At 43.5% G+C, this 25,701-nt stretch overlaps 1 protein-coding gene across 8 annotated transcripts in view; it reads left to right on the top strand.

Moving 5' to 3' along the window:
• Positions 1-25,701, top strand: part of LOC144770438 (uncharacterized) — a 776,993-nt gene that overhangs the window by 92,180 nt on the left and 659,112 nt on the right. For 7 of the 8 annotated variants that reach the window (XM_078654952.1, XM_078654949.1, XM_078654950.1 and 4 more), the window contains exon 3: positions 4,257-4,558. The exons of the other annotated variant lie outside the window; for it this stretch is intronic. In XM_078654952.1, coding sequence (XP_078511078.1) covers positions 4,257-4,558 — 302 coding nt within the window. The remainder of the gene's footprint in view (positions 1-4,256; positions 4,559-25,701) is intronic. 8 annotated transcript variants of the gene reach the window in all.

Raw genomic sequence — 25,701 nt, 5'->3', positions numbered from 1 at the left:
AAGGGCCCCACGCAGATCTCGTGGATGCAAGGGGGCTGAACTTCGGTGCTGGAGCTGCTCAGGGTTGGGGCTTCTCTTACCCCAAAGCACTCGGTCGAGGGTCACTCGGGAGTCGTGCTGGGCAAGCGTCGTGCAGTCTTGAAGATGGCCGGTCCCTCGAGGTCACACCCACGGGTCTCAGCTGGGCTGAAGATGCAGGTAGAGGTCAGAGGTGCCAGGGAAGCCGGTTCTCGTCGAGCTGGGCAGTCTTGATCCGGAGGAGAGACTTACAGCAGACCGCGATGCTTGGATGGTGCCTGCTGCTGCAGGGTGACTACTCCTTAGTCACAATGGAGAAATCTTGAGAAGAGTCTTGAGTTCCTTTCGTGGAAAGTCGGTTCAGGATTCAAAGATGATCTAATTTGGAAGGGGGCCTGCTCCTACCTTTATCCTGGGAAAGGGGGCTGGCACGCGACTAAGTCCTGCCCTATGGGTGGTACTAGGAGGGGGGTGGTTACACCCCTCTCCTTTGGCGGGCTTTTCCCCAGATCAGGGCTGGAGTGCCCCTGGAACTGGTTCAAGCCGGCCTATGCACAGTGAGCACCGGGGTGCCACTTGCAGTCACCTTCCTCTAAAGCCCTGCCTACCTGGGATACACAAAACCCTGTCTGGGATGGTGCTGGCACCGCCCCTGACAGGAAACCCTTTGTCCAGGCCTCCGTTGCTGGAAGGACTCCCAGCAGCAGGAGGGCAGACTTGTGTCTCGGTGGCAGCATCCATTTTGTGGAGCTGAGGCTTGAGTTAACTTTAACCGGGGTTACACCTACATACATGTCGTGTCCCTCTAGAAGGGTGGAATGCTAACCCCGTCGCCAGAATTGGCGAGGGGTTAGTATTCCAATTCGTATGACACCTTACTCGACATGTTTTGATAAAGCGATACCAGAGTTGGCATATAACCGCGAGGATTATAATGCACTTAAGAGTATATGGTATGCGTTATCATGGAACAGCTATTAGGACTTGGTTCCGCAAGCTGCAAACGGGCTCAGCTCATGCCAGAGCACCATCTCACATTATTCCAAGCACTCTGCCTTCAGGATTGATAAGGCCTGCCATAGGAGTGACTGATAGGAATACATGTGTCCATTTTAGGGTTAGATATAGGTATACTATATCTAAAGCAAAGGGTGATTACACCACCTTGCCCCAGCTGTCGTGCAGCCAGTTGTGTCAGATCTGGATGGCCAGCCAGGGGTGGCATAATACATGCTGCAGCCCCTGGTAGGCCCAGGGTACACCTATGCCCTGGGTACCTAAGGTACACTGTACAGGGACTGATAAGGTGACTCAGTATCCAATTAGATATGCACCTAAGGTACATGGAATCCATTTTACAGAGAGAGCAGTAGGCCTGGGGTCCTGAATAGCAGGGCCCCAGGTCAACTAAGTCAGAAAACCAGCAAAACACCAGGCAAAAAGTTGGGGGCAACCATAGTCAGGGATCTACCTTCCTACAATGACTATTGGTCCCAAAAATACCAAAACAAGCATTTTATTTTGGGTGAGTCGGAAATTCTTAGGGTTAAAATCTAGGTTTTCCTTTGGAATATTAATCTAAATTTGCACAGGTTATATAATATCAGGGCTACTCAATGTCAAAGAGCTGTGGAGTCAGTGCAAGACACAATCAATATTTATAAAAGCAAGTATATCTCTTTGGTGACCTACAGAGCTGGTGTCTTGGCAGTCCCTCAATCTACTCCATCTTTTATGTACCATTCTGAGGCAGGTCTGGCCCACGTAGTGGACAGAATACAGTTGGAACCCTTATTTCACTGGCTCAGAATCTGGGGAAATCCGGGAGCACTCTTATCAAGGGAGGTGTTGGTGACTGCCTTTCCCTGGATAATGCTATGAGAATTCCCTGGAACAACTATATCAAATCTAGCTTCACGAATTTAGGCTTCCCGAAGCGCTATTCTAATCCTGAGAATATAAAAGCAAATGCTGTGTTGCAGGTGAAAAAGTGGTTCAAGGAAAGGCAAGGTAGACTTCAACAGGCGTATTTTGACAAACTTTGCTCCAGTGTTAACTATAAATTAATCACATCGTCTTTGGGCTGTAAATTTTACATGACGTCGGTTGTTAATGTGAAATTTTGTCTTTATCTCACAAGATTTCATTTTGATATGCTACATCTTTTAGTGGCATTTCCTAGGAAAGTTGATTGGAGCTCGGCATTGCCAAGATGCACTTGTGATAATGCCGGTTTACAAAGCACAATGCACTTTATTATTTTTTTGTTGCTTATATTCCCATGCACAGAAACGTTTTCTGATCCCAATCTTACACTCATCTAAAATCAGATCTCATAAGGTGGCCTTACTCTTCTTGCAACAATTGTGTAATATGGATCTATGTGTTGCTGTGGCAAATTTTGTTCAGAGTGCCTTGGAGATAGAAACAGATATGCGACAATGTAAATTATTTTCTATTTCATTCTCTTGGTGTTTTATACATTCTGCTGTCAAACATTTTTAAGATCTGTTTTCAAGATATTCCAGGTTATTGTAAAGTTTTATGATATATGCTTATGAATTATTACTTTTTTATTGTGTGCTTCTATGGCTTTATTTTAATAAGTCGAATGAAGTAGTTCACTGACTGAAAGGAAAATTGTCTTTTTGTTGCGTACTTTACACTTATGGTCTGATTATGAGTCGGACAGTCTGAGGACCGCTAGACTTGCGGGGGCTCAGTGGTAGTGGTCCAACCACCTCTTCACCGGCGATTCGCCCACCCTATTACAACTAGGGTGGTCGGACCGCCATTGCACCCCCACAGCCGCCAGGGAACTGCCCTTCCCCGGCAGTGGCATGGTGGAGTAGAGGCAGCAATAAGCTTGAGAGGACCGCCATAGTCCAGCCAAGCATATTGCAAGTTTCCTCTCCGCCATGGTTTTCATAGCCAGCTCCTCCTTAATTAAAGCCGAGGTGGAAAGGAAACAAAGGAGGCACTACAGGGCCATGGGGTACATGTGTGCATGTACCCCAGTTCCTGCACGGCATGGACTTTTGAGTCCATACCATGCAGGAACTGTTTTTGGCAATCCCAATCTAGAAAATGCATATCCTTCTAGGAAGGGAAGATGTACTTCAAATTTCTTTAGATATTGATTAGTCAAGTTGAAGCATGTACAGCCATTTTGCATCAATAAGGACTCTGGGAGTCCAGTGACTTGTGTGTGCCCTCTGTAAATTTGAATACGAATAAAGGCATGACATGGTGATTGCAAATTAAATGACGGGAGGAAGGACTTGATTTGGCACAGGCATTGAAGCTGGATTCCTATTGCTTGTGTATATTGTTTGTATAGTCCTTAAAGGAGACAGAGCAGTCTTTGGGTAAACCAGGAAGTTATCAGAGGATGGAAGGCTGTTGTATATGCCATCTAAGTTCATACGGTTGAATCCCTACTGCGCGATGCACTCAGTTTGTCTCTGTTTAATAGGACAAACTCAGGCTTGTTAAACTGAGTTTCATATATATTTGAGGCGAGGACGATTCAATTAGAACATGTTGCCCATTTCTAAGCTGGGGAAAGCTATGGCCTTTCGATAAATACAAAAGGAATGTGGTGAAGCTGAAGGGTCATTATACAGGCATGTAGGGAAATTGTGAGGCTATAACACATGCAGTCTGAAAACACCTCTTCTTGGATACATGCTTAAGGTGAGTTATAAGAGTTTAGATAGGTAGTTCACAGGTCTATTTATTTCCATGGTTGCCATTATTGCTCCCCCCACCCATCTATTTCTGTAATTCCTTCAATTGTACTTGCTTATTGCTGATGTAGAAAGATGTTCATAAAAGTAAGGAATCACTATCTACTGGGTATCATAACCATTGCACTTTTTGGATATGTGGCCACATACTACTCAATTGCTCACCCTCTTCCTCTCACATTTGACCGATGTAAAATGCCACCCTATTGGTAACCTACTCTTTAACAACTAAGGGTGGAAGTGCAAGGAAACCTTAGAGGAAGATCCAGGGGCTCGTGAATGTTTGATCACTCTATACATAATAGTGACAGAATTCCAAGTATTGTAACAAAGTGGCGCCTAGCTTTTAAGTTTGAAATGAAGGCACATAACTAAGAGTACAGGTAACACAGGAAATGACTAACATCTACTTTGTTCTACTTAACATAGTCTTTACAGTGTATATATACAGTGAGATCAGTAGGTGATGAATTCTCCTATGTTTTAAAGGGGCCAATGTGAAGCTCTAAAAGAAGAAATTTTGAAGACTCTACAAGAAAACCCAGATGGCATCACTTTGCAAAAGCTTTCTCAGGTTGTCTTGGAAAGTGAACAATTCAGGATTCTGCAACCATTATCTGACTATAGGGCCATAAAGACTGATTCCAAACTTATTTTAAACTTACTGTTTGAAATGAGGAACCTGGTGTTTGAGATCAAAAACGCAACAGAGGCGTCACTCTTCAGATGTAGACTGCGTTCCGATGAGCCACCTAGGATACCACATCTTCTACTAGTGTCTGAAAAATCAGGTAAGGTACTAGACAGAAAAGCAACTTTCCAAGACACTGGTTCGTTCTAATTAATGGCATTCAGCTACTTGTCAAATAAACATTTGTTCTGTTACAATGTTATGTATAAACTAATTCACTGAAAAAAACAAAGGTTAAAAGTATGTTATAGTTAGGTGAAAAGGTGAGTTAAAACATAGTTTTAAATTAACAAAACCACCGAAATTCTTCAGTTATAGTTATCTGAAGTAACAATTACTCATTCCATAGTGTAACTATAATTTGCGCCCCACTTGGGCAGCTACTCCAATGGTATTCCGGCCAGCGGCCCTTGTGCCTGAGACCACCATTCAAAACCTGGTGGATTTGGACAAAAAAAAATGTAAGTATGTAAGTGTACCCCAGGCTCTGAAATAAGTCTCATGTGGGAAATATTTGTAATTTTTATTTGATAAATTTGTTATTTTTGAGATCTGAAGATGTAGGAGTTTTCAGAGCTCATGTAAGTGGTGACAGTTCTTCAATTCCAACTTGGCATGGAGGAGGCATGTGGTAGGTGTGTTGGGGTAAAATATATGCTAACTAGCAGACAACTTTAAATATTGACCACCAAACTTTAAATAATGTCATTATACTTGTGGATATTATTGTAGGAAAGGGATAATATGTATTATTTCTTTCAGATGTTTTGGTTAACACCAGAAGTGATGCATTTACGTATTATTTATTTCAGATATTTTTGGTTAACATCAGAAGTGATGCATTACAGTCACATCAGAGTATTTGATTACACAACTGTATTAACAGAAAAGGGGTAATAGAGAGGTTAGAGTTGCATGAAGTAGAACAAAGTCTAGCTGTTCACACTCATTCATCATTTTGGGGAAATTGGTATTGATCTCAGTCTATGTGTCTAATCACACCATAACCACGGCTTATGTTAAGGTCAGCTGATAGTTGGATTTTAGATGTGGATCTTTAAGAGCAAGGGCAGATGGAAGCTGGTACCCTTGACCATTGGGTTTAACAAGTCAACAAGCTTACGGTCTGCTTACTTATGTCCTGGTAATCATTTTTGTTTTTTAACTTAGAATGAGCTGCACTCTGATTAAGACAACATAAGAGACATGGTGTAATGACAGTTAGTAGAGTACCCCAATAGTTCAAGGGCACTGCACAGCATTCCATGGTACCCAAGATGTATTGGGCTAACCTAGTACTGACCATTCGCTTTCTCTTTTTTGTATTATTTCGACGACCTTGAAAAGCCAAGAGGCCCTAAGGCCTGAATGAAACACGTCTCTGCATATTTCACACTGACTTGACATGGAAAACATTCCCTTCTTTACACTTTCCTGGTTAAGAGGCTAAACCTGGAGAGCACATAGCATTTGATGATGTATGCGGAACACCACACTATAAGCTGGGACATCTTAAGGATTTTGGGGGCCTTGGGCCAAAAGAATTTTGGGGGCCCCGGTTTGGAAGAACTTTGAATTTATGATCCAGTTTCTGATCTTTATTATTATTATTATTATTATTATTATTATTATTATATTTAAATTTGTAGAGCGCACAGCTACCCGAAGGTTTCCCGGTGCTAGGAACAGGATGAGGGCCGAGGACCGAACAGGTTTGAGACTCAGGACTGAGAAAGACAGCCTATTGATTAAATAACCATGTCTTTACGTCCTTGTGGAAATTGAGATAGCTAGGTTCTGTGCGCAGGTGAAGGGGAAGAGAGTTCCAAAGGGAAGGGGCCAGGTACGCAAAGGACGGTCCGCCCATTCTGGCTTTTTTGATCCTGGGTACCTGAAACTTGTGCTGGTAAGAAGAGCAGAGGACGCGAGAAGGGCAGTATTGTTGGACTCGTTTTTGAAGATACAGTGGGGCCCTGCCTGTTTTAATTCTGTGCATAAAGCATAGGGCCTTGAACTTTATGCGACTCTCAATACGGAGCCAATGAAAGTTGCGTAAAGGGATGGATGTAGAAGATTTCTTAGGGAGTTTTCAGAGTAACCTGACCGCAATGTTCTGCACCATCTGTAATTTACGAGTTACCTCTTTACAGGCACCTAGGTAAAGAATATTACCATAGTCCAGTCTGGATGTTATTAGGGCCTGGACAACGGTTTTTTGTGTATCCTGAGGAAGCATCCATATTATCTTCTTGAGCCACTTGAGGATGGTTACACAAGTGGAGGCAACTCTGACCGCATGTTGCTTCATAGACATCTGGTCATCGAAGATAATGCCAAGGTTGCGGGCAGTTTTAGAAGGGGCGGGAAGAGGGCCCATTTGAGGCGGCCAGTGATGGGATCTCCACAAAGGTAAGTTGTTGCCGAACAGAAGGAGTTCTGTCTTCCCCCCGTTAAGTTTTAATTTGTTTTCATGCATCCATTTGGCAATGTTGTTAAGTCCTGAGCATAGGGAAGATGGAGTAGAGTGAGAGTTCGCGGAGAGTGAGTAGATGATCTGAGTGTCATCAGCGTAAGAATAAATGGTAAGCCCAGCTAGTTCCGCAATTTTGGCCAAAGGTATAATATACAGATTAAAAAGTAGGGGACTCAAGATGGAGCCCTGAGGGACACCATATTTAGATTTGTGAGTATTGGAAGCAGATGTGGTGGAAAAGACTTGAAATGTTCGATCCGAAAGAAAGCTAGCAAGCCACTTCAGAGCTGAGCCAGTGATGCCATATGACTGGAGAGTGTTAAGAAGGATGGAATGGGAAACCATATCAAATGCGGCACTTAGGTTGAGTAAAATAAGTGCCACGGTTTCCCCTTTGTCAACCTGGCATCGAATGGTCTCAGAGACACCAAGGAGTGTAGATTCTGTGGAAAAACCTGATCTTAAACCAGACTGAGATGGATGGAGGATATTCCTAGATTCAGTGTATTTGGTGAGTTGCGTATTGATATATTTTTCGAGAATTTTTGAGAAGACCGGAAAGAGTGAGATGGGACGAAAATTAGATGGATTTTTTGGGTCTGCATTCACCTTTTTCAGCAGAGGTACTATGATTGCGTGTTTCCATGTTTTGGGGTCCTTAGCTTCTTCAAGGGATGTATTGAGTAGTTCTAGAATCAGGTTAAGGGCCGAGGGTTCCAGGACGCGTAGAATTTGTGGGGGTATGGGATCCCTAGGACAGCCTGATTTGATGTTCCCAATAATATCATACACTGTAGCGATAGTAAGAGGGTCCCAGGTTGTTAACTGCAGAGCGGGACTGCTAGGTGTTTGGTCCAGTGCCACGGGTTCACTGGGGATAGCCAGTGCGGGCTGTTCAAAAGGAAGATGGGTAGGGGTAGGGTTTCCAAAATCGGCATAGATGCTATCGATTTTGGAGATGAAAAAGTCTGCCAGAGTATTGCATTGAGTGGCGTCTAAACAAGGAGCTTTCGGCTGGCACGAAGCGCCCGAGAGTTCCTGTACGACTTTAAAAAGTGCTTTGGGGCAATTTTGGGCATTTAGAATCGTCCGGTTGACGTATTCTGCCCTGGCTGTGGTGCAGAGTGAGTGATATTTGTTTAAGGCAGATTTATACAATTGCTAACGCAGGGATCGTAGTGGGTGCGCCATCTCCTCTCAAGGTTTTTGCAAATGTTTTTTCCCTTTTTAATGAGTCGGTAAACCACGGGGCGGGTGGGTGGTGCAGATTATACTTCTTCTGACTTTGATGGAGGCACTCATTGATGGCAGAAGTGAGCCAGCCATGAATGGCCGCTTCATCCTCAATGTTCGTAATGGTAACGAAGGGTCTGGTGTTTTCAAGACAAGAATTACATTTATTGGAATCCAGATTATTCCAGTTTCTGGTCACCCTGGGTCCTGTGGGAATAGCTGGCGTCTTGGAGGACCGATCTCTTGTTATAGAAAATTCCACCATGCAATGATCTGACCAGGGGATGGGTAAGGAAGGCTTACATGTTATGGTGTCCAGGTTAGAAAAAATAGGGTCAAGTAAGTTCCCTGCCTTGTGAGTGGGGCCCGAGTTATGTAGAGTGATATTTAAAGCTGCTAGATCCAGAATGAGGTTGGTACTGGTGGGGCAGCATGTGTTGTTCAAGTGAATGTTGAGATCTCCAATGAGCAGAAAGTTAGTGGCATCCAGCAAAAGCGGTGAAATGTGCTCGGGAAGGGAGGTAGCCCACGGGCTGGCTGGGCCTGGGGGGAGATAAATGAGGGCACCAGAGAGAGTGAAGTTAGGTGATAGCAGGAGCTTGAAAAGGCCAGCTTCACAATTCTGTATATCAAGATCCTCCCATTTACAGAGGTAGATTTTTTTGAAAATAATTGCTACCCCTCCTCCGTCTCTTCCAACTCTGTTTCTTCCGATATAGGTGTAGTTATCAGGGAGGGCGGCCGCTATGTCGAGGCCGGAGCTGTCGTTTAACCAAGTCTCAGTGAGAAATAGAGCAGCTGGTTGAGAAGAAGTAAGTAGGTCAAAAACATCTCTTTTGTGCTTAGGTAATGATCTGTAATTTAGGCTCATAAAGTTAAGCTCGTGAGAGGATTCTATGTGTTTTTGCCTGGGCAGGGGGGACGGAAAATCAGAGATTGCCATATTGAGTGTAGTGGGAAGGGATAGAAGGGAGAGATTACAGCCTAAACATTTGGATGGAGCTTGATGACAGCTCAGGGGCGCGGTCTGTGAGCATTGAGTAGACCTGAGGTTAAGAAGAGCATCTCTGGAGTATGTGCGGATTTCTATAGGGGTTGTGGTGACAGAAGGAATGGCCCCAGGCCACGTCCGGTCGCAGACGGGCTAGACTTTGGCGCGACTTCGGCGCGCCATCGGCGTGCCCGCTGCGCGCGTCCGCTGCGCGTCGGCCAGCACATCGGTTATGAAGGGAGTCGGCGGTGTGGCAACTAGACCGCTCCCCCCTTCCGCCGGAAGTGTATGAAAGTCGAGCAAAGTGATAGGAAGGAACTCCTTCCCTTAAAGTAGCTTCTATTGTGCCCATCTTAAAAAAACCAGGGGCCGACTCAGCTATTTCTTCCAACTACCGGCCCATCTCTTTGCTGCCGTACCTGGGCAAGGTGCTTAGCTCCCATGTTGAGACTACGGGAGGCCTGGCATCCTGCCAGGCTGGTTTCCGCCCTAAACACTCTACCGAGTCTGTGGTGGTGTCGGTCCTAAACACCCTCAGGGAGGGTCGGGACCAAAATAAACATCAAGCCCTGGTGCTCCTCGACCTCTCCGCCGCTTTCGATACGGTGGACCATTCCATCTTGCTTTCACGTATCGGAGCGGCGGGAATCGGAGGGTCAGCACTAGTGTGGCTCTCGTCCTTCCTGCGGGATCGCACACAGGCGGTCCGGTTGGGAGAGTTCACGGCAGACCCTGTTAAGATCACTTGTGGTGTTCCCCAAGGTTCCTCTCTTTCCCCTTTATTGTTTAATCTTTACATCTATCCTCTGATCTTTGCACTCCAACAGCGGGAGGTCGCGGTGTATAACTATGCGGACGACCTCCAGCTGGTCTTTGACCTTTCTTCTTCCCCTCACGCTATCTCCAATTTTCAGTCTATTATGATTTTTATCAGGGACTGGATGAGCCACAATCATCTGAAGCTCAATCCGGATAAAACCGAGCTGGTGCTTACTGGTGGCTCCCCCAGTCCCTGGAACTCTTCTTTTTGGCCCCTCACTCTCGGTACCTCCCCCCTTCCTTCTTCTACGGTAAAAACATTGGGCATAAAAATTAACCACCAGCTCACTCTTCACTCACAGGTTGGTGCTGTTGTCTCTTCTTGTTTTCTTATGCTTCGAACTATCCGCACTGTTTCCCGTTTCTTTTCCCCTCTGGCACTTAAACTCATTATGTCTGCCTTGGTCATCTCCCGGCTAGACTATGCCAATGCCCTCTACAACGGCATTCCGGCATACAGCCTCCGTAAACTCCAGCTTGTGCAGAACCAAGCAGCTCGGCTGGTGTATGGCCTTCCCCGGTTCCATCATGCTACACCTCTGTTGAAGGAACTGCACTGGCTGCCAGTCCGGCAGCGTTCGCTTTTTAAGATGGGGTGCATGGTCTTTCAGGCACGACTAGGAATGGCCCCGGCCTTCATTTCCTCTCTTCTAACCAACTACGTTCCTGTCAGACACCTTCGTTCGTCGGATCAGGCCCTACTGCAAGTCCCCCGTTTTACCAGGAAAAAATGGGGAGGTTCCAACTTCTCCTATCTGGCTCCGGTATTCTGGAACTCCCTGCCGGATCACCTCCGAAATTTAAAACAATATTCCCTTTTTCGTAAGGGACTGAAAACTTTTCTGTTTACTCAGGCCTTCCCACTCTAATTGTTCCCATCCCTGTTTTATTGCATGCCGCTAAAGCGCCAAGAAACCGTAATGGTGTACGTTGCGCTATACAAGCCTTTTAAATTCAAATTCAAATTCAACTCCCTCCACAACCACGAGCTAGGCTCGGGGTGGACCGGAGAGTGTGAGGCAGACACAGTAAGCACAATATTAGGTAAGTGAAGTAAAAAACATAGTTAAACACGAAGCGCAGTGCAAGCACCTGAAATCGTGCCCACTGCTCTCTCACAGCAGCGTCAGAATTCAAGGACAAGAAGTACATTGCTCAGATTAAAATTAAAAAGTTACACAGCAGTGCGAGCACCTAACTCGTGCTCCCTGCAAACAAGCAAGCGCAATGAATGACTAGATCTCAGACAGCGCGGCACACACTCGTACCCTCAGCCGGTAGGTCCGCTACACGAGCTCAGTCCTGCGTTATGAAGGGAGTCGGCGGTATGGCAACTAGACCGCTCCCCCCTTCCGCCAGAAGTGTATGAAAGTCGAGCAAAGTGATAGGAAGGAACTCCCTCCACAACCACGAGCTAGGCTCGGGGTGGACCGGGGAGTGTGAGGCAGACACAGTAAGCACAATATTAGGTAAGTGAAGTAAAAAACGTAGTTAAAAACGAAGCGCAGTGCAAGCACCTGAAATCGTGCCCCCTGCTCTCTTACAGCAGCGTCAGAATTCAAGGGCAAGAAGTACACTGCTCAGATTAAAATTAAAAAGTTACACAGCAGTGCGAGCACCTAACTCGTGCTCCCTGCAAACAAGCAAGCGCAATGAATGACTAGATCTCAGACAGCGCGGCACACACTCGTACCCTCAGCCGGTAGGATTTTGATTTTAAGGATTTTGGGGACCTTGGGCCAAAAGGATTTTGAGGGCCCCTGTTTGGAAGAACTTTGAATTTATGATCCAGTTTCTGCTCTTTCAGGTCCTCTTTTGCCAGTTCACAGGCACACGTTCAATTTCTAAATGTGTACACATCTTTATATTTGGAGATAGTAACGTATGTTTCCAATATTGTAACACGGTAGACAGTGCTTAATTTGTAAAAAAACATAAGTGCCAGGGCTCTCGTCAGGCGGCTACTGCAGCTTTCACCACACAATGCCCCTGTCATGCTACCAATGATAGTAACAACACCACTACTAACCATCACACTCCTACAAGTGTGACATTTCGGACTATTTCAGGCCCCAAAAGCTATAAGAATGGCTTGGGCGGTGGGTAATAGTAATTTTTAATGGCTATAGCTTTAATAATTAACTGTAGTTGTTGTCATCTCTAAAGTACTAAGACAGTGCCACCTTGTGGCAGGCTGTCCCAAGCCCCTGTTCTGATAACTAAGTGCCGGTGCTGAGCACCGGAAAGCACCGGCTCAAATAAAGCACTGCGGTAGCAGCTCACTAATATTACTGAAAATAATCTCTGTGACACCTTCCCATTTCTCATATGTGAGGTCCTGTTTTGACCTATAACAAAAAATGTTTTATGAATGTTGCATGAAACATAAATTCACCTTTTCTCTGCAAAATGTCTGTAATAGACTCTCACACTTCACCCATACTAAAAATAAAATTAAGGAAAACGGTGTTTGAAACGATCTGTTTAAGAATTATTCAAGGTCATCAGGGCAAGACTATACAGAACACAGCTGTATCAGCCACCCCCCGGCCCCTTGAAAGGCCACAACCCACTTTGCCCATGCCTTAAACTATAAACCACTAATTATTGCAATGTTACTGCCTGAACTACAAACCTAAGCAGAGTACCTTCATTTCTTTCTGAGTTGAGAATGGGAGTGATCCTAAGTCCCACCCGAATGTGAGAGTCTCTGTCTCCCAGATTTGTGAACTCTGTAAAACCTTCCATCAGCCAGAAGCATCGTTTTTTATCCATGCATTTGATCATATTTGCCTGTCTCCTTTTTTAGTTTTTGCCAACAGTTGTGGATGCATTGACATGAACATGAATCTGCAGCTGATTCTTTCTATTACCTCTGCCAGTCAGTGTGCACTGACATTAAAGAGCAAGCACACAGGGATGAGCCCATAGTTACATCGCACAACCATGTTAGTTTAACATCTGCCTTTCTAACTTGCCACTAGGAAACCATGAACAGAGGCATAACTGTAGGATATGTGCCAGCATGTCCTTTAGAAAGAGAGAAGGGTGAAGTGGTTTTTGATGTCATTGATTGATAGTCGTACTTCAACTGAGGTTAGAGAGGACCATACAAGGAGCTTCATGTCAAAATCAGCAGGTATTTTATCAACCTGTAGTCCCTTGCCTGATTTTTAGGTCTCGTGACCTACAATGCGCGCAAGCGCATTGAGGGATTGAGAATTCAAGTGCTCGAAATGCTCGTCAAACTAAGGGCTTCTTGCACTGCGGTTTTCTTACAGTTCACGTGAATGACGTGAACAAACAAGCACGCGCATTCACGGCCGCACAGCACATCAAAGGGCTTCGCCCAGCGTGTGCTCTGCGGCTTCTCCTCCCCTAAGGCTTCTCCTCCCCTAATTAATCATGGTCGGCTGGCCGGCCGGCAGGCCGGCCCCCACACACCATCCCCTCCGCTCTCTCCCCCACGGATTGCTATTTCTTTTTGCCCTTGTTTATTGATTCTATTGCTAATGCACATACTTTTATAAACGCATGAATTTTGCATGCACTCGACCCGAACTCACACATTAAAGAAAAACGGCAAGATTGTAATAATGAGTTACCAACAGGCATCTGCCTTCTCTCGGGAGTAGAGGCTTTAAATTCCGATTTCTTGCTGAAATCGCAAAGGTAAAATTGGACCCCAGCCTGTTTTAACAGCTTTTTCATCCAAGCCCACGTCTTCAATGAGAGACATATCGTGCATTCCCGAGTCAGCAGCGCCCTTTGGCTCTCTGCGGAACAAAAACAAGCTGTCTTAGTACGTATAAGGAACTTGAAATATTTAGGCGCTGTAACACTTCCCATCGCACCAGCAGCAACAATATTACTCAGTATGCAAAAGTATGCTAATTTATTTTGCATGCACCTAGGTTCCTACGTTGTAAGTAAATAGCTCGGGATCGCCGTGCTCCACTCGCTTCACCCCATGGCCAGCAAACAGGTACTTCAACTGGAGAGGAAGGCTTCGTAAACAAACCCCCACCCCACACCATGACGTCAGGGGTCGCTGAAAATAAACTGCCCACCTCTGATGCACGGAGCCCTGCTTCCGTACAGCTCTTCGTTCACTTCACCTGCTGCTGGGCCCCATAACTTCATTTTGCACTCGGGCCACTCGAGGGATCCGAGCAGGACTCGCGAGACAGCCTGCAATGCCGACAGTCACTCTCGGTCTCTGCCCCCTACAGCGCCCCCTGGGACTTTTGCATAAACATTGGCCCTAAGTGGAGGCAAGCTGCAGCCCTGCGGGGAGCCTCAACAAAGGGTGAGTGAGTGCCAATTACCCCTCATCATCCATCAGAAACCCATCCATCCAACACCCATCAGACTCCACCTCCCACTGCAGCCTCTCTTATCAAGGTGCCGACATCAAAACGGGGCCAATTGTTCTGCAAACTACTGGCGGGGAGTTTTGCATCTGCAGACAGAGCTCTGCTTTGATGGCACCCAGACACATTCACCGATGCCCATGCAGCCAGGCCTGCCTTGTTCAGTCCGATGCTTAAGTGGTGTGAATGGCGGTGAGAGTGCTCAGTCTGCCCTGTCCCACAGTCGGTGTCCACCTCTGGAATTGGACCATTTAAATATTATCACCACTTCTGAAAGGCTTCCCCATCTGTTTCTGGCCACAGTTATCCCAACATCCTTCTTAATGGTGGAACAGACATACTTCAGAACACCGCACCTTCTTTGTTTCAAGGTGCAGCGTTGATGGCCACTGATAACATCACAAAGCATATTCACTGATAGACAACCAAACCAGCAGACAGATTTGAGAAAAACACACACCCACCTCCCCCGCCCCCCAACACACACACTCTCTCTCTCGATGCAGTGGGCACAATTTCTCTTGTAAATATGCAATTAAATTCTGGTGTAAAATTACACCTACAAAGAACCGACTCAAATAATACATTGTGCCTACGTCAATGACAAATACACACCTTGGATATTCCACTGCGATTCGACGTCAATGCGCACCGTGGGTACTGAACTGTTTAACCTTTCTTTAACCCTTTCTTTCCTACTACGAGAGGACGTTTATAAACACTGTCATTTCACTACTAAGCAACATAAGACACAGGGACATCATCTTATCTCATGGTTTGAAACTGTTATGCCAGTGCTGAAACCAGAAGTGTTTTTTCACAAACATTCAAATCATGATTTTAAACGGAAATTCACCTCACACACACACACCGTCACCATAACACCCTCTACATCATACAAAGGCACACGCACACACCTTCATCCTCACAACACCACACACCATCGGAATACACACACCCTCCCCCTCACACCACCTCAAACACACTCACCCTCACACACAATTCACTCAAAGACCCTTACACACCCTCAATAACATTCTCAAAAATCACACACACTAACACACTCACACACCCTATCAGCATCACACATCATAGCACAATCAATCACCCTTTTCAAACTCACTCACTCTCTCACATTACACAAATGTCACAAAAAGACGTTAATATTTCACTTCTGTTCTTTTATTTTCCTCACAATAAAATACACTGAACATAATCTTCACAAAACGTATTTACAACAGTTTAAGCTATTGCCATTGTAAATTACTATAACTTTTATTTAAGTATTAATTATTTAAGAAATTTCATAACCATTGTTATTTGTAATATCAATACATCGAAGTCACGTAAATACAAAACATTTGCATTACAAATACTATGAGTGTCACATTTGCAAAAGTTAAAAGTATTGCCATTGTAAATGACAAAACTATTAATTTCGCGATTTTCAAAACCAACACATAAATATAAAATGTGTCATTTACAAAACCAATAGCTCCAACTTTCCTACTGCGAGACCTATTGGCAACGCCAGTGCTTGTTTGTTATGGCCTGGTTTGTCAGCAAAACTGTTGCCAAACAGTTACATGAGTATCACCAGGAGAGGAGCCTTGGCTCCGCCCACATGTTGGGAGCTAGAAGTACAAGTTTTGATTGGCAGAAGCTGTGCGCTTCCACAAAAAAGTGTTTTCCCTCCGCACAGCTGTGATCATTTTGTTTATTTATCCAGGTGCCTGTGCTTGAACATTTAGGGACACACACACATGTCATTGCAATACTATTTCATGTGTCTCAGATAACTAGAATATTTATGGTGTTTTTCTCTGGCAAGAGCACAAGTGGGATGAGGGCAGTCATTAACATACATGGATTTTCTGGTCTGGCTTGGCATACGTCACACCTATTGGCATTGACAGTCCTTGTTTATGAATGTTGATTGAATATTTTGTTTATCTTGCTGCACAACAGTGCATATATTGTAAAACAAGATGTTCCAGGGCCTAAAGTGTTGCTCAGAAACCCGTGGCAGGCACGGTTGAGTGTTGGCGTGCCAATACGAACTCTGCGGAGATTTGATTCGACCTCATGCCTCTTTAATCAAACATTGGGGAATCCATGCCTCTGTATCTCACTGTTCCAGGTTTCTGCTTTCTCCCATTGTCAGCTTTCTCTTCCTCCTTCTTTCCGACTTCTGTGTTTTAGTGTAGGTGTCTCTAGTCTTTGTTCACTGCTTACCCATAGAGGCCAGTAATTTAGTTTACATTTCCTTTAAAGGTTGTTGTGTGACACTTGTTTATGTATTTCTTCCTAACTTTTCAATGGCAAGATTGTCTTTCAATGCCTGTGATTAAGGTCAATTTGTGTGTGATGTATGAAATGTGACATGTGTGTGTGTGTGTGTGTGTGTGTGTGCTGCGCGCGCGAGTGTGTGTGTGTGTGTGTGGTGATCAGTAGAGGTTGGAGCCTATGCTCCCCTAGTGGAGGGGATTCATGCTTGCATTCGGGACATATACTGCTGTGAGGAAGTTTTTCAAGCACATGCAATACTTTTTGGGAACTTGACGCTGCTCGGCAAACTTGTTTGTTTCCCAGACACAGACCGCTGAAGTGGGAGTTTCTTTTTGAAAAACTAAAAAAAGGGCCCTATGTTTGGGGGTAATTTGTATTTTTTAGATCAAGGCCACCAGGCGTTTTCTGGCGCTCCCTAAGAGGAGATAAGACAATTCCCTTGAGACATATACTGAATCAAGCTAAGATCTAGCTATAAAGCATTCATTGATAGAATCACAGACTCATACAGTTCTACTCTTAAGGTACAAATACATTTATTAGAATAACAGAAATAAAACCAATTCACAATTGTACATCATATATTTCATAAAAGACAATTAAAATTATTTATAAACTAATAAGACAGTTAGACAATTTCTTGTGACCTGCACAAAATGACAAAACTATTAATTTCGCGATTTTCAAAACCAACACATAAATATAAAATGTGTCATTTACAAAACCAATAGCTCCAACTTTCCTACTGCGAGACCTATTGGCAACGCCAGTGCTTGTTTGTTATGGCCTGGTTTGTCAGCAAAACTGTTGCCAAACAGTTACATGAGTATCACCAGGAGAGGAGCCTTGGCTCCGCCCACATGCTGGGAGCTAGAAGTACAAGTTTTGATTGGCAGAAGCTGTGCGCTTCCACAAAAAAGTGTTTTCCCTCCGCACAGCTGTGATCATTTTGTTTATTTATCCAGGTGCCTGTGCTTGAACATTTAGGGACACACACACATGTCATTGCAATACTATTTCATGTGTCTCAGATAACTAGAATATTTATGGTGTTTTTCTCTGGCAAGAGCACAAGTGGGATGAGGGCAGTCATTAACATATATGGATTTTCTGGTCTGGCTTTGCATACGTCACACCTATTGGCATTGACAGTGCTTGTTTATGAATGTTGATTGAATATTTTGTTTATCTTGCTGCACAACAGTGCATATATTGTAAAACAAGATGTTCCAGGGCCTAAAGTGTTGCTCAGAAACCCGTGGCAGGCACGGTTGAGTGTTGGCGTGCCAATACGAACTCTGCGGAGATTTGATTCGACCTCATGCCTCTTTAATCAAACATTGGGGAATCCATGCCTCTGTATCTCACTGTTCCAGGTTTCTGCTTTCTCCCATTGTCAGCTTTCTCTTCCTCCTTCTTTCCGACTTCTGTGTTTTAGTGTAGGTGTCTCTAGTCTTTGTTCACTGCTTACCCATAGAGGCCAGTAATTTAGTTTACATTTCCTTTAAAGGTTGTTGTGCGACACTTGTTTATGTATTTCTTCCTAACTTTTCAATGGCAAGATTGTCTTTCAATGCCTGTGATTAAGGTCAATTTGTGTGTGAAGTATGAAATGTGACATGTGTGTGTGTGTGTGTGTGTGTGTGTGCGCGCGCGCGAGTGTGTGTGTGTGTGTGTGTGTGTGTGGTGATCAGTAGAGGTTGGAGCCTATGCTCCCCTAGTGGAGGGGATTCATGCTTGCATTCGGGACATATACTGCTGTGAGGAAGTTTTTCAAGCACATGCAATACTTTTTGGGAACTTGACGCTGCTCGGCAAACTTGTTTGTTTCCCAGACACAGACCGCTGAAGTGGGAGTTTCTTTTTGAAAAACTAAAAAAAGGGCCCTATGTTTGGGGGTAATTTGTATTTTTTAGATCAAGGCCACCAGGCGTTTTCTGGCGCTCCCTAAGAGGAGATAAGACAATTCCCTTGAGACATATACTGAATCAAGCTAAGATCTAGCTATAAAGCATTCATTGATAGAATCACAGACTCATACAGTTCTACTCTTAAGGTACAAATACATTTATTAGAATAACAGAAATAAAACCAATTCACAATTGTACATCATATATTTCATAAAAGACAATTAAAATTATTTATAAACTAATAAGACAGTTAGACAACTTCTTGTGACCTGCACAATCTGACGGACAGACAGAAGTTGCAAAACATAAAAGTTGTAAAATACGAGGTGTACATTCAATACTGCAATTTGATCACTCCCTGGTCTTGTAGACTGAGACTTGTATATCAACAAGGGAGGAAAGGGTTTGAATTGTACTAGGTTTAGGCGTCGACGCGTTTCGGTGGTTATGACGTATTGATGTTCCACCTTTTTCAAGACTAAAAGTTCGGTGTCTGTCTTGTTTCAGGGTCTTTGCAATTATCCTATAATAGATGTACATACAATTACTATTCAGTTTACATCGTTATTTCAGTACAGATGCATTGTTATAGAATACATTCCATAGTAGATGGTCCTGGGTTTCCACATTTTCTACTCTACAAAAACTAAAATATATCACATGTTGCATTCATTTGATCCTATGTAATTTTGTTGTTATTCTATGTGCACATCACCCCTAGGTTAGTGCAATGGCACCTGGTACAGGATTGACTTACTGGGAGTCTAGCAAGACTTAATCTCGATACTGTTAACACTATGGGTACATCGTTATTTGAGTCCAGATGTATTGTTATAGAATACATTCCACAGTAGATGGTCCTGGGTTTCCACATTTTCTACTATACAAAAACTCAAATATATCGCATGGTGCATTCATTAGATCCTATGTCATTTTATTGTTATTCTATGTGCACTTCACCCCTAGGTTGGTGCAATGGCACCTTGTCGTGCCTGACTTCCTAGGAGTCTAGCAAGACTTAATCTCAATAATGTTGCCACTATGGGTACTATAAAAACCTGGTGTCTTTATAGATAACTATTTGTTGTAATTATTTTACCCTTTTTAAGTTCTCTAAAAATACTAGAATATAGAACTGATATCGGGGTAAAGACAGGTACATGTAATTGAAGATAGTTTGTATTAAAGGAATTCGGTGTAAAAGCATCTATTTGTAAATAACCATAACATGATGGTTGGATTAAAGGTTGAGATGGAGTATGGAACCCTAAACCATAACCTACACCTATACATCTGGTAACAGGACAAAAACCCTTTAAGCTACACAATAGCCCAGAACTTAATGGATTTCTATACTTGTTTTGATGAAGGGTACAGCAATTTATACTGAATATACCTGTGTTTAGGGATGTTGTAATGGAAATTTATTAAAAACAACGACGGTAGACAGTTGAAGTGATTCTCAGAGCTGTCGATAATGTTCCATCTATTCAAAAAAACATAAAAACCCCAAGTTAAAAATTGGTCCTGATATTTTTGTCAGATTGTTGCCTTTATATAATTTGGTTGGATCACGTACCTTTTAGATTGGTTGGTGTCGTTTAATATATTAAGATTTATAAATTGGTTGAAAAGCGTGGAACTACTGGTCCTTATCGCAATCAAGTTGGAATTATTATAAAAATTCGAGCGTCTGGGCAACGTCCTCGAGTGGAGAAGTATTCTCTCCTGGTAAAGTTAAACAAGAAAAAATCAGAAATAATTATTGTTGTAAGAACCGCAGTCTCCTGCTTGGGAGACCTTTGTTTGTCTTCTCTACCTCCTAACATGAAAGTATGGGCTGGAAGCGGGCTTACCTGTTCAAGCGGATCAATCGCGCTGCTTCAGGGTTTCAGGTACGAATGGAGTCCAAACGCGCAGCGGGTTGTTTTTAAATATAGAGCAAAATGCTCTGATTGGTTAGTGGCGCATTTGTGTGACGTCCAATCAGACCCGTTTATCTGAAGGTAGCGTATTTTACATAATGCGCTTGTTATCTATGAAACCCTGTTGGTCCTGGGATTCTCCAATGGGAGTATCTGTTCGGTGTGTTAAATGGGTTACACTATGGTCCTCGCTGTGCGATGTTAGTAATGCCCTCCCTAAACGGGAAACTTTACCGGGGTTGGGTTCGTTTTTCTTTTATACTAATGCCGCCACGTAGGAACACATATGGCCGGAAATGCCTCCTTTACACTCGTGGTTGTTGATTATTGATGTTTGTATTTAAATATAATTCCCTGCTCATTATTGAGCGAAAAAACACTATCAATTCCCCTCAAATCTTTAGACTTCCCGTTTTGATGTTGTTTGTTATGTTGCACTTTCCAGGAAAAAACTATTTGAAAGTGGTCATATTAAGGAATTAGTTCTACATGTTACATTTTAGATAATATAGCTGAATTTATAAAAGAAGGGAATTGTAGTGACCTATTCCAGAATGGATAGAATATCTAATGGTTCGTTTCACAGGGTAGGAGGATGCGTTTAAAACAAACAGGGAAAGTCTAGTATATTTCTCCCTACCCAGTCCCCATGTTGTAAGAGAGATACATTCTGCAATATTATATCCGCATCCGGATGGTTCTATTTAATGCTGCCCTAAGAGGATACAATGTATGTTTGAAGCACCACCCTCATATAGGGAAAGCCTTCTGACATTCTTTTGACCATCTGCCCTAGGGTATATGGGTTCTTCATCAAAGGTGTCCAATGACAGAGCTAGCTAGGGTCCTGCAACCTGAAATCTAGCACTTATCTCACATTTAAACAAGGGGGACAAACAACAGGTTTGGTGGGGCAGGAGCCCTGCTGATTTACAGCAGGGCTCCTGGTCAAAGATGCCTGACTCCCTGTTGTTTGAGTCCTAAACGTAACCAACGGCACTGTGTGCAACTTCACAACTCACACATGCCATATTGTTTAGATCAATCACTGGGCACATGTAATAAAATAATGCTAAGTATTCATTTCTCACTCTTGTCTTCAAGTGAATCCATGGCTAGCAACCAGTGCATCTCGCACAGGACATCCTGTCTTACTTTTGAATAAATGACAAATTAACTAACATAGTATTTGTTGAATGCAGCGTTCACCTTAATGGCATCTCGGAGCTACTGAAATCTGGTACAGGGAAAATACTAAAGAAACCTAAAAGAGAGCCTTAGAGAATTCAGAAATCTATCAAGTCAATGGAATAAAAATAAAAAACTGGAAAGAGAGAATGTTCCGGTACAGTCCAAAGGAGGGCAGATGATTCCACAGCTAAGAAGTCATAATGGAAAATGCCTTGCATACTTGTACCTAGAAATTACAGCAAGGACCAACTGAGCTGAGCAGAGATTACATTCAGAGATATACCTCTTGATTTGAGTCTGGATTCTACACGGTCCTGTGTAAGAAACCGCTTGGTGCAACAGAGTGCCTTGAATTAAACTTGGTGAATGACAGGGAGTCAGTGCTGCTTCTTCCTGGCTTCAGTTACCTGATCAAATTTGCACAGATCAGACAAATTAGTATATTCTGCACCATCTGGATCCTGAATATCAATTTGGCAGAAATGCCCAAGCAGCAGGCATTGGCATAATGCAGCCTGGAAGAGACACAAGCTGCTTCGACCGCAGGCCAGTATATTTGAGGAATTATTTCCAGGTTTTTTATGCATACCTTGAGATATACAAAACAGCCAGACATTTGTTTGGGGCTTTAGAGACAGATGCTTGTCAAACTAAAACCCACATTTAATTTAGTGTTGAATTGGAGTGTCACCCAAGGCACTAGACCACAGCCCAGCATTGCAAGCGGAGTTGGGGCCAAAAATGATCACCTACATCTTATCTGCATTTAGTTTTAGTAGACTTCTGTTTATCCAATTCTGGATAGCTACCATACATTCTCATAAAGGAATGGAGTTGGCACTCACTGATGGATCTAACCTGAAGAGAAGATGTGTATCATCAGCATATTACACACAGTCTATCCTGAAGGCACGAAAAGTGTTGCCAAGGAGACGCATATTGATAATGAACAGTACTGACGACATAGAACATCCATGAAGAATTACATATGTCACCGGCCTTGTTGCAGATCTAAAAGGGGGAAACAGTGCTTAATTTAAGCCAGTAGTTGCATGTCGGGAGCATGGGCGCTCATTTTGAGGGACCGCCACTTATTTTTCCTCATCAGACTTCGATGCACACCAGGAGAGAGAAAAGCACAAAAGGAGGAAGAGAAATATGAAAAACAGTGACAAATGTAGTGGTGTCTGGTGGTGGATAACAGTTGCATGAGGTAAAATCAAGACTACACAGCTCTGGTATTCTGCACTTGTGATAGCTCCAGCCATGGGCTTCTCAACAAAGATTCGGGCATTGTCACTTACTGTTTTACAAACTAAGCACTAGGTGGAATAATGAGGGATTGATTGCAGTTGGCCAAGAAAGAAGGAAGACAAGAGAGTGTTGAAACTCTAATGCTGACCTCCGCTAGATAGTGGATTAGAATACCGTGATCAACAATGTTGAAGGCTGCTGGGAGGTCCAGTGAAATTAGTCTGATCTGTTTTCCCTCATCTCTCACTAGTTTGAGACTATTGTAATTTAATACTAAGATTAAGGCTGCATCAGTTCCCATTCCCAGTCTTAAAATTGTTTGAAGAGGGATCCAAAAGTTTGTCGTCCTCAAGATATATGCAGAGTCACTTCATGAGGTATTATTCAGCTATTTTGGTCATAAACAGTGAACATGATATGGGGCAGTAATTGTCTTCTAGCTTTGGATCATGGTGTGGCTTTTTTAGAATAGGTTTCACCCTACATTTTTCCCATCAATTGAAAGGGTACCTGTCTCAAAAGAAGAGTTCAAAATACAGATATGGTGGGCAGTAAAGATTCTGCCAAAGCATGAGTCATGCTCATGGGACAAAAATCGTCTGGGGATCCAGATTTAGTGGACATCAATAACTTTTGTGTTTGGCCTTCGCGAAGATTAGGCTTAATGCCCAAAATATGACTAATGTGATTACATGCAGATGAAACAGAATCCTCTTCTAGGTGACATGAATCATACAAAGTTTGAAGTTGGTCAGTAAAATACAGAAGCAGACTGTCACACAGATTAAGTGTGGCTCAGTGGTTAGAGGCAGCAGACCCTGAAGCAGAGATCAGGCCCGGGACCAGGGTTCAATTCCCGACGCGGCAGGGTCTAGGATCAATGTCCGTGGACTCGATAATTCTCGCTTCGGCGCCTTCTCTAATCATGGGCCCCACGCTGCAACACTGGGCAATAGCTTGCTTAATCTCCACAACGGCCCCACCAGTGCTGGGATGCCTGGCTCCGCCCCTCACAAGGAGAGCCAGGAAGGGTTCCACAGCCTTAGCGCTGAGATACCCTAATGGGTGATTCAGCGCTATATAAATCTATAACTATAAGTGGGATGGGGGGGATTGTCAATTTGTATAACCATCCGGAAAAGAGTACAAGGACAGTTAGGAGATTCCTGAGTTATTCCTCCATAATAAATGGAATTGTTCTGATGAATGTGGTTTTTATTCCATTTGAGAAAAGTTCTAAGTGTTGCCAACTGATCCGTGGCATAGTTAAGATGGAATTTACTCTCTGCCTGCCAAAAAGCAAGTCTTTCAGCTTCAAGGTCCATGGAAAACTAAGAATGAGAACGTTTTTCAAGCTTTTGATTAGATGGATTAGATAATGTGTACTCGAGGGCTCAAATCAAGCCTTTAGTAAAAGTGAGGGTAAGGATTCGGGATTTGAAAAGGTCGGGTAACCCATTGCAGTGCTGCTTGAATAGTGCTTCAGCTTTTCTCAGCCTATGCCATGGTTGAGCAGGCGCTATATTATGCAGTGAGAGAATTGGTTTCAGTATTTTCAGGATATGACATGTAAAAGATATCAAAAATGGTTAATCCAACTCATTGGGCATATGGTGTTAAGCAGAAATCTCCAACAGTAGGTAAAGACAATATCATATTTATTCCATTTCTGATGGGTGGGCTGATTCACTAACTGAGAAAGGCCTACGTTTACTAAGGACTAGAGGAATGAGTCTGTGTCATTCTGAGGTGCATTATGCCACAAGTTAACGTCACCTATAGCTAGCACTCGAGAATACATTATGACCAACAGACCAATAGATTCAACAAACGTGCCTAAAAAATGCAAATTGGAGTCAGGTAAACAATCAGAGAGTAGATGGGAAAAATAGGAAAACAAGTAGCCTAACCCAATAAACCTACTCAGGTGACACGTTGGTGCAGAGAGTCTTCAACCATTGCATCTAACGACTCTCTGTAAGCCACTGCCACTGCTTGCCTGGCTACCCTATTCTTATGCGCTAGATCATAGCCAGTAGAAGTGGCATCATTCAAGTCTAGTTCTGTTATGTAATTAGGTTGCAGTCATAAAAATATATCAAAATTATTATCTTGCAGCAGCAGCTATTCTACACGTTTATGTTTATTGAGTGAGCGGACTTTAAGAGCCCTACCTTAACCATCAGAAGGCCGTTAAAATGGAACAATTTGGGATGTTCCTAACTTGAGGGTTTGGATCAGCAGCATGGAATCCAAGGGGAGTACATGTGACATAAAGTTTCTAAGTCACTGTGGACTTTAGTTTGACTGCCAGCATTTCCAACCAGACTTCTTTGACTTGCTACCGATGGGTTCAGATATGCTTGCATTTAGCTTGCAAGCGGTGCACCCACTGCACGCGGCCACTGCTTATTTGTGCTTCAGGTGTATTTTTATCAGGCCTCATGTCCTGGCAAATGGTCAGAGAAATAGCTCCCGAGCTGGACCCTCGACCTAAGTCTCAAGTAGAAGCAAGCACTGGCAAAGCCAATAGGTCTGCCCTATCAAGAGCCATTGGCTTTGTTAATGTGTTTTAGCCATTCTTTACAACAGGGCGGCTGCTGTGCATCAGGACTGAAAGTAAAGAAAACTAACCGTTGGCAAAGCCAATAGGTTTCGCCTAAGTGAAATCTATTGGGTATGTCAATCTCTTTTTACATGACTCTACATCCCAGCTGCTCATTATGAGCTGTAAGATGATGCAGGCTTTTCCTATCTATATCACGCATATAGAGAGGGCAGAAGA

This window comes from Lissotriton helveticus, chromosome 7, assembly GCF_964261635.1.
Source record: "Lissotriton helveticus chromosome 7, aLisHel1.1, whole genome shotgun sequence".
In the NCBI taxonomy this organism is placed as follows: domain Eukaryota; kingdom Metazoa; phylum Chordata; class Amphibia; order Caudata; family Salamandridae; genus Lissotriton; species Lissotriton helveticus.
Note: the sequence above shows the minus strand (reverse complement) of the source record. Positions and strands in the feature narration are given on the sequence as shown.